We start from the raw sequence: 10641 nt of genomic DNA, 5'->3' as shown, positions 1-10641 counted from the left end.
CCATGCAGAGATCTGGACAATCACAATTTGAATCAGAAGATTATATTAAGAAATAGATGCAGAATTCACATAGAGATGTCTACCTAAGAGCCTACTTGAATGAGTAAGTTAAACTAAACAAATCAATTTAAATAATATATGCACTATAATAACTTAATGTTCTTCAATATAGTGCATATTAGCAAATGATCGTTATATGTCCTAAGGACAATGTTGTTATCGGGTTGTGTTCCTTGCATAATAGGCCTAACGAGTACTTGAAAGGAATTATTAACAAGTCAGTTGTATTTTGTAATACATTTACTTTATGATTAGTATTTGACATCAATATTTCAATTGTACAATACACATGCATTAATCAGTCCTTTGAAGGACTTTAACAATAGTCAAGGAAGTAAATCCAAGGATGTGGCTAGATGAATTCTAGTTAAAGTCATTTAAACATTGTTTGATGCCTTAAAAATTATGTTATTACTTTATACATTAATTTTCGTTTAACTTTGAATATCTAAATATCCTATTCAATTTAGTGTAATAGGCAGAAAGGAAGCACTGAATGCGGGTACTACGTAATGCATTTGATGTCAACGATAGTCCAAGGAGATTTCAAAGATAATTGGGAAATGGTAAATGTTTACTTGAAAACTAACTCAATTTGTTATAATTGTTATTATTTATATTTATTAACTTATGTTTTATTATATCATGTAATATTTTACTGATCCAAGACCATTGAGACCAAAGACAATAAAGACAATTCATATTTAGTAGGCAAAATGTTATTTAAAAGTTAAAAATGAAATACTAGGTGTTTAAGTAATTTTAGAATTGGAGAGTTATGTTAATTTAGATTAGGTTACAAGATTTTATATATTAACTTTCATTACTTTAAATATTTTTTTTCAATTAATAGTAAATATTCAATTATTATGGACAAAATTTGAATTGCCTGATAGAAACTGTCTAGATTGATTATGTTTTTCAATTTGTATGTTAAGATGAAATAATTAAAAAAACAGACAAGATATAAAAAAATTCCAAAAAAACCAACATTGATTTTTAGAAAAATCGATGTTGTTGCACAAAAACAATGTTGATTTTTAGAAAAATTGATGTTGTCAATCAACCACAACATCGGGTATGGTTTAAAAACACATTCAATATTACAAGAGTTAGTTAAAAAATGAAATTTGGATAAAACAATAAAACTAATATATATATATATATATATATATATATATATATATATATATATATATATAATCTTTTAATGATTAAATCGATTCTACATTTAAGTCCTCATATACTAATCCTTCTTGCAATAACATTTTCTTATTCTCAGTTTTTGATTTTAACAATAGATTTAAAATTATATGTTGGTTTTTTGATTTTTTTAATTATTACAATTATTTAATGATAAATCCAATTACATATTTAACGGGGATAAAAGAGAGTGGAAAGGATAGAAATTTTGTAGGAGGGTTAGAGTTATGTGGATCACAAAAACTTTGTGAGTAAGTGATGAACATAATGAGTATAAGAAAAATATGATTGATCCTAACACATAAGACAAACATTAATTTAGAAAATAGACGAAAAAGAGCATAGGAGAGGAGTATATTTGACATTTTTTATTCCAAAAGAATAGCAAAAACATATATGGCACACACATCTCGAAGAATATTAAAGAAAGAAGAGGGTATGTGTAATGAGAGAAAATAATGTCTGATAACCGATAAAAAAAAGACGAAAAATAGTCTAACAAAATCTAAGGGTTTGAGTAAAATTATTTAATAAATATTTTATACTAAAAAGTCTCATGAAACCTATGAAATTCTTCTTAAAAAAACAATCCATCGAAATTTGTATATTTTTTTACTACCAAAAGACTTTTTATAAGTTGTTATCCTAATTGAATATTACCAAATTTTATTATTCTCATTAAAAAAATCTTAATTAAATACCATAAAACATATTTATACGATTTAAAAATTATGATTGAATACTACTATCACTTTTTTATTAAAAGAAAGACTTTTAAAATCATTTAAAACCAAAAGCCAAAGCTTTTAACTCTCCAGGTGCGACTAGCACAACCTCCAAAACCACTTGTTTATCCAATGGTCACGTGACTCCAGTGGCTGCTGTTTTATCACTGGTTTTTTTCAATTAAAAAGAAAAAGACAGAAATGCCTTACGCAACAGGCAAACAATTTTCCGCTTTATGGTTTTTCCTAATCTACTTCTTAATTTCATTGCTGGCTATCCTTGTTAGTGTCAGTTCGGTAGAGTAAAAAGAAATTAGAAAAAAGAATTAAAATGAAAATGAAAATTAAATTAGAGGGTAAAAATATGAATCTCATTAATTTACTGTTCATTTCTTTCCATTCTCATTTTCTTTCTTTTCGAACGAACGGGTCCTTAATATTATCCTTAAGCAACATAAAAAGAAAATATTTGTATTAAAGGACCTTCACTACTACAAGAATACTTTACTTATTAACCAACTCCTTCTATATGTGCCACCATTTACCAAAAAATAAATGTGACAACCAATCCAATGACAGTAGCATTAATATTGTAAAATTTTCATTGAGTAATAAAAAAAGTGTCCTGCTAAATCCGCTATTAGCCTATAACTAAGGCAAGCATCTAAAACTGCTGCACATGAACGAACAGAAATGTCGCAAGTTAAGGATCATCAAGGTATAACCAATGCAAGTCATCTTACACAGACAAACATAATCTTCCTGTTTAAGAAAAGGTTTCTGACAATTTCGCAGAGTATCAAATTTTGCCTCTTGTTTGTAGTCTGCTCAATCTCTTTGGACACTGAGGAATTAGTCCTAAACTAATACTATTAATTCTAATAAAATTCATGTTCCAAAAATCCATCCCTATAATGTTATAAACGTTGGATGAGTTCATTTCATCCCTCCATGTATAATTCATTTTCTCATGGTTACGAAACATATAACTATTATTTCTTGATCCCTTTGAATTCAACCTATAAGGAGATAGTTGATCAGGTCGTGCATCTAACTCCTTACACGTTCTGTTCTTTGGTTGTTCTTTGCATATTTGTACTTTGTGTAGTCTTAGATCATTCCCTCTTTTTAATTTTTATTTCTGATACTTGCGATTGTGTGCTCATATAGTCAAAGGGACCAAAGAGGTCTAGTTCAATTGGTTGAACAGGACGCGTGAATGTTATAAATTCATTTGTACCGTCTTTGAAGGGATTGAAAATGTTTGCATAAAAGCTAATTAGTGTGTATCTCTGCTTTTGCAGCATTTGAGCAATTGTTAGAAGTGAAGAAAACATGCATATAACGTTCATCCCAGGAGAACTGCAAGATTTATGGGATAATTGGGGCCTAGAAACGCTTATGCTATTGAGTTTCACCATTCAAGTGATCCTCACAGTTTATGGCGGACGCAGAAAGGACATCCCAGGTATGTGGATAAGGTTCACAGTTTGGTTCACCTATTTGCTGTCTGCTTCCCTTGCAAAAATTATCATAGGAAAGCTCACAGTAATACCTGGAAGCGATCCAAATGAACGAAACATCAGACGTGAACTGAAGGGGTTGTTTGCGCCATTGCTTCTGGTGCATATAGGGAATCCAGATGCCATAACTGCATACTCAATTGAAGATAACCGATTGGGGCTGAGGCAGTTGCTCTCCCTTGTTCTCCAAGTAGCTGTGGTGATTTGGATCATTATAAAGAGTTGGACGCATTCCGAACTCTCTTTTCTCTACTTGCCATTACTCATTTCTGGACTAATCAAGCATGGAGAAGTTATTTGGGCTCTAAAGTCAGCACTTAGTAAAAGATCAGGCATAATCACCATTCAAGAGATTGACCAAGAAGCCAACATGCCTGCATTATTCAGATTCCTTCCTGAGGATATTCCCAATATAGACTTGATTCTAAAGGCGTATTATCGCTTTATCTCGTTGAAGCCTCATCGTGAAAACTGGCTTTACCAGCCTCTATATGAATCACTTCCTCAAATGTCTATAGATGAGTATCCACCTGAAGACATCTTCCACATCACAGATGCAGAACTGAGCTTCATGTATGATGTGCTGTACACCAAGGCACCTATAATCTACACCAAAGCAGGTTGTTTTCTTCGCGTCATAAGCTTTTTCAATTTAGTTCTAACATTGTGTGGATTTTCTGTCATATTTAGACAAGACTTTTCAAGCCATTGGAAAGCATGTTTTATAGCTGGGGTGTTAGGAGGAGGAGTTCTTATGGAGGCATACCAGATAGCACAATTACCTTTCTCAGATTGGGCCATAATTCAGATGATCAAGCACCAAAATCTTCCATTTATGATTCCATGCCTGAGAATTCTTGGACCCCGAGCTAGGAATTGGAAAAGGTGGTCAAACACATTGCCACAGTTCAACTTCCTGAGCTTCTGCATCCAATATGACAAGCCATTAAAGTGTGGGAAAATTCTAAAATTCCGGGGCATTGACATGGGGATGAAGAAGAACAGGTGTAGGACACGCGTAAAATTTCCCAGCCAATTGAAATCGCTTGTGGTTCAAGAAATGAAAGATATTGATGGAGACAGAAGACTAAAGCCCTTTAACCAAAGAGGGGAATGGTCACTCAGCAGGTACGGTTCTCTCAACGATATCAAATGGAGTGTTAAACGAGACTTTGACAAGAGCATTACAATATGGCACATTGCAACAGATATCTGCTACTATTCAGATGCTGATCAATGCCATAATAATGCTGCAAGCCCCAAAATAATCCAAATGGCCAAATTATTGTCCAATTACATGATGTACCTCCTAGCTATGCGTCCTCATATGCTGTCCACCACCACTTCCAAGATAACATTTCAACACGCCTGTGATAAGCTAAAGGGTTTGTTATTGGACCAAAAGGAACAATGTGTGAAAGATGAAAAAGAAGCATGCAGGATTTTGAGAATGGAAAGAGTACTTCTCCGGAATTCAAATTCCGAGAGGAAATCAGAAACTGTTGTGACATCAAAATGGCACATGCTGAGGGATGCTCAGAGACTGGCTAGGAATTTGATGGCAAGGGAAAACAGATGGCAGATTATATGTAGTGTGTGGGTGGAGATGCTGTGTTATGCTGCAGCTAATTGCTCTATAGATTATCATTCTGAACAAATAAGGAGAGGTGGAGGTTTGATAACTCATGTTTGGATTCTTTTAGCTCACAAGACAGATAAATATCATATCAGTGACTAGTAATCAATACATGTACCTGGTTTGGTTTCTAATGAAACTGGATCTATATTTTCTGACTAGTAAGTACTAGAGTTTTTTTTCTGGTTTCTTACACAAGGGAAAAGGGAAAACAAAATTCTACTATTTGCTCAGGGTTTACGGTTTGTACCATTATTTGTGCATTGGTGTTTTTTTATAATAGTTCATGTAAGTTGGTGTTTTTTCATTTTTATTCTTGTAATTTTTTTATTTTATTTTTAAGTTCCTCTAATTAAACATCTTTTTCATTTTTAGTCCTTATGATCAACCACTTTTACAAAAAAAAAGAAAGTTAATGATGATATCATCATGTGTCACATCAGCAAAAGATGATTTCATCACATTCCATGTCAATAAAAGATGTCATCTATGTCACATTAGAAGTGTTATGTTTTCAAACTTTCTCTTTTAAATTCAGTGTATGTTCTTGCACAAATTTCAGCGATCACTTGTTCTGATTTTACATATGAATTGTTTTGAACTAATAGAAAGCTTTATTAGTCTAAAGTATAATTTTTTTTATACTAGTATTTAAATATACTACTATTAGTATTCAGGTCAACAATATTGTTATTGTTATGTCATTAGAGACATTAGAGGGACACAATAAAAAAATCAGTGACTAAGATAAATAATTAAAAAAAAAAAACTAGAGAGATTATGATAAAAGAATACTTAGGATCGTCTTGAAAACATGTATAAAGAAAAAAGGAATTTGACTCTAACCACGATTTGTCGGTAGAACCAAAGTTATTGAAAGGAGCGTAACCCTAACCGCGACATCCGGTAGAACCAACACTATTAAGTTCTTCCACAAGAACAAAGGAAAAACTATCACAATAGAGAAACTCTCAAATTTCATTAGATGAGTATCACAGTACTGAGTTTACCTTTGGAGAGTATAAGAGTTTCCTATTTATAGGTTAATCTTGAAATGCTATGAAAAATTCTCACTAATATGCATTTGCCAAATGCATTGATAATTGATGTCACTAGATGACTTGCAGCATTCTAGAAAACATGTAGTAAGACTAAGAAAATGAAAAGTCATAAGAAAATTAAGCCAAAAAAATAGTACGAAAATTACAAATAAAATGACAGAAATTGGACTTATTATTATCTAATTAGTCCAATATTAATAGTCCATCAAAATTGATAAACTCAGCCCATGGATGCTTCTTGTCTTGTAAATTAGGTTTCTCAAAGTGATTCTTTAAGTTGACCTCAAAGCACCTTCATCGATTAGTAGGAAAGTGACCCAATTAGGTGCAACCCTTATTTCACATTGGTTTTCTTTTTCTTTGATCTTTAGAATCAGGCCTTGTAATGTCTAGCTTCATCCTCTTAGTCTTGGACCTTGTTATAGGACCTCCAATCCTATGTAAAGGATCATTAGACAGACTGATTGTACTTCTATCAGATTAAAAACGAAAAAAATACAATAAATAAAAATGAAAAAAACTTAGATGGACAAAATTAAAAAGCAAACTTACGGGAAAAAAAATGAAAAAAACTTGCATGAATGAAAAATGAAAAAATATGCATGGACTAAATAAAAAAAAAAAGTAAAATTAGAAGGGAGTTGGACAGTGACATATAAATTGACCTAGTATTTTCTACACAAATACAAACTTGCTTCTAATTTGTTTTTCTCAAGCTATTGTGTGGAACAATGCTTGCGTTCTTTAAGTACTCAGATAAGAATGTGCAAATAATCAAGCTCTAAGTTTCTAGTTTATGTTCCAATGAAACCAAATGTTGCTCACGAAGACTAAAATTTTTCATAATTTTTTTTAATAAAATATTAGGGTTATGCTTTTGTAAAACAAGATTTTCCAAAAATTTAAAATATGAATGCAACAGTTATCTCTATTATTAAGAAGCAGCGGTGAAGGATACATCAAGTACCTATACTTATAGGCTTTCTCTACTAAGACTAAACACCTTAACAATTGATATTTTTTTCCTAGAGCCTCCATAGGCTCCTAACACCCCATTATTCAAAACCTCTACAAGTTTCACTCGGTATTCTTTGTTAGCCTTTACAAGCTAAACCACAACTCAGTATTTTAAGTGTTAAGTCAGAAGACATTTATGTCTTAAGATGAATCAAGACTCCTAATTATTTGATTAGATACAAATAAATATAAATGTTAAAAAATCATGTTCGATGCGTTATCAGATCATGATGTCTGAGTATGCGCATGAATAACCATATGAAAACAAGCTTAAGCCATCATCTGATAAAACATTTAAGAATTGACATTTATGTCTTCATCTAGTAATTTGTGTCTAAGATTCACTTTGTAGAGACATTCTCCTAGAATTTGTTGAAATCCTATGAAAAATAAATGAAGATCAAGATTTGAAAGTGCCAAGCTCCATCAAAAGGTGCACTCTGCTATGCATACTTGCTCTAACTTATTGGAAGTGACTTTCTTCAGGTGCTCAACACAAAAGCCAACCAGAGTGAACTCTCTACATGAAGAAAGAAAGGACGTGCATTTAATGCAAGCATTAAATATTTCAATGACCATTATCATCAAATGAAGAACAAGTGAAGAAATTTACCCGTTGTGAGACAACGAACACTTGAAAATGAAAGCTATAAATACTAGAACCTTTGAAGAACAACACTACGAACCTTGTGTAGAAGCATTCTTTATTTCTTTTTGTAAAAAGCTTTTCTATATATTCTCATAAAGTTCAAAAGCTCTCAAAACACTTTGAACATATTGAGAGAAAAGACTAAGTGTTGATTGTAAATCCGTCTATAAGAAGATCACATAATTAGTTAGTGTGCAAACTCAAACAACAAATATTTTTTTGATTTTTTTAGAGCCAATGACTTGATAGGACAAAGAGTATTGGTGTTGATCAAGCTTGGGGGTAGAGCTTTATTTGTAGAGCTAAAAGTGGTTGTGACATAATACTTGTAACTTGTGAGAAGTTAATGGAATTTGGTGGTTTGTCAAGAACTAGACGTAATCTCATTGAAAAAGATGAACTAGTATAATTCCATGTGTCTTATCTTTTCATGCTTTTGACCTAGGGTTTGAATTTGTTTTTAGACGTCTGGAAATATCTTCTGCTTTGCAAAATCATTTTTCATCGAGTGATTGTGGTTTTGAAAATTTGTTATCTGTTTTGACAGGTTTTAATTCAGACATAAAACTTTGTTGATTACGAAAAGTGTGAATGTATGTATACATGATTTTGATGATGTCAAAAGAAGAATCAAACAAGGCTCATTTTGCTTCAAGATTAATACAAGATTGTTTCAACAAACAAAGCCTTGATTCAAGATTTCTTCAAGATCAAGCCTTGCCTCACAATGAAAGGTTTCAAGTCATTCAAGGCACATGTAATCGATTACCAATACATGTAATTGATTACCAATGGTTTGAAAGTGTGTAATCGATTACACATCATATGTAATCGATTACCAGAGACTCTGAATGTTGGGAATTCAAATTTTAAATGAAGGGTCACAATTGTTCAAGAAAAATAGTTGTGTAATTGATTACACTAATTCTGTAATCGATTACCAGAGAGGATTTTCAAGGAATATTGCCAACAGTCACATCTTATCATTTGGATTTTGAATGGCCATCAAAGGCCTATATATATGTGTGACTTGGGACGAAATTAAGAGAGTTTTGCTTGGCAAAAATGTCTTATCCTCTCAAAAAACAATGAGAGAGATTCCAAAAGAACTTCATTGTCAAATGCTCTCTCAAGAAATCCTTGATCAAACACTTGCAAAATCTATAAGGATTCTTACATGATCTTCATTGTAATATTCTTCTCTTGAAGAGAGAATTCTTCTTCCATTATTCTTATTCAATGAGATTGGTTAAGAGACTGTGAGTCTCTTGTTGTAAAGCATCTGAACACAAGGGATGGGTTGTCCCTGTGTGGTTCAGACTTTGTAATGGATTTTACAAAGATAGTGGAAATCTCAAGTGGGTTGCTTGAGTACTGGATGTAGGCACGGGAAGTGGTCGAACCAGTATAAAATTGTGTTTGCATTCTCTCTTCCCTTATTTCATTTATGTTATTGCAATCAATTTTGCCTTGCATGTTTATAGAGCATTATTAAATTGATTGTTGTTGCTTCTTCTGCATTCTAAGCCTATCCCTCTTAAGATTATTGAGGCCACAAGGTCCAACAAGTGGTATCAGAGCGGGATTCTTGTATAAAGTTTAAAAACTTCAAGAATAGATATGGCCTCGTCCAAATTTCCATTTCCTGAGGGAAATTCTATCAATAGGCTCTTATGTTCAATGGTGAGGGTTATCATTATTGGAAAACCCGAATGCAAATCTTTATAGAAGCCATAGATCTAAAGATATGGGAAGCCATTGAATTTGATTCCTTTATTCCTACAATGGTAGAGAGAAATGCAACTATATAAAAAAGAAACTAGAGAAGAAAGAAGATGATGATGAAAGAAGAAAGAAGAAGGTTCCTCTTTAGCCCCAAAATGTTGAGTGCGATGAACTTGGGCACATGAGATTCAATTGTCCTGTGTTTAAAAAAAGAATGGAAAAATCCGACAAGATGAATTTCAAAGAGATGAAAGAAAAGAAAGGATATATCACTTGCAAAGATAATGTCATAATTATTCAAGTGGTTCAAAGAAGAAAATAATAAGTCTGGGTATCATGATGAAAGACTATGAAAATGGAGAGATCAAAGTCGATACATTGATAGAAATTTCTCCAAACACATGGCATGCATCAAAGTTTATTCATATTTCTCTCCAAGATAAATGAATATGTGATTTATGGAGACAATAAATGAAGGCCACATTTCTCCCCAAGAAAAGTGAATATGCGATTTATGGAGACAACAAACAAAGGTCACTTGATCAACAACCCCAACAAGTAATATCAAATGATACCAACGGGTCACTTGTCTTTGATTGATTACTTTTGATGCTTATTTTCTACTTGAGTTTAAACTGTTCTTGATGATTGTGATTGAATTTGATTGACTGTGTTTGATGATTGATTGATTGTATTTTTGATTGTGTGTTTGATTGTATTGTCTTTGATGTTTGTTCCTGATTGAGTTTTTGATTGTTTTTAAAGAATCTATTAAACTTTTCAAATTAATTTCATGTTTTAAGAAAACTATTTCAAATTTAGAAAAGGAAATTTTGAAATTGAAATTTGAAATTTGAAAAGTTAAATTTGAAAATTGAAAATTAAAATTTGAAATTTGGAAGTTGGAAGTTGGAAGTAGAAGTTATTGGAAGTTGAAAGTTAATAATGGAAGTTGGAAGTTACTGGAAGTTGGAAGTTGGAAATGAAAGTTATTGGAAGTTGAAAGTTGAAAATGGAGGTTGGAAGTTGGAAGGGGAAGTTA

The 10641-nt window shown here is 32.1% G+C and overlaps 1 protein-coding gene across 1 annotated transcript; it reads left to right on the top strand.

Annotated features, from left to right (window-relative positions):
- The first annotated feature begins 3322 nt into the window (after window positions 1–3322).
- On the top strand, window positions 3323–5720 carry LOC102668337 (uncharacterized). The gene has a single exon (XM_006582561.3). It carries the CDS (start codon window positions 3324–3326, stop codon window positions 5247–5249), a length of 1926 nt encoding a protein of 641 aa, XP_006582624.1. The 5' UTR covers window position 3323; the 3' UTR covers window positions 5250–5720.
- Window positions 5721–10641: the final 4921 nt, after the last annotated feature.

Source organism: Glycine max, chromosome 6, assembly GCF_000004515.6.
Source record: "Glycine max cultivar Williams 82 chromosome 6, Glycine_max_v4.0, whole genome shotgun sequence".
Lineage (NCBI taxonomy): Eukaryota > Viridiplantae > Streptophyta > Magnoliopsida > Fabales > Fabaceae > Glycine > Glycine max.
Note: the sequence above shows the minus strand (reverse complement) of the source record. Positions and strands in the feature narration are given on the sequence as shown.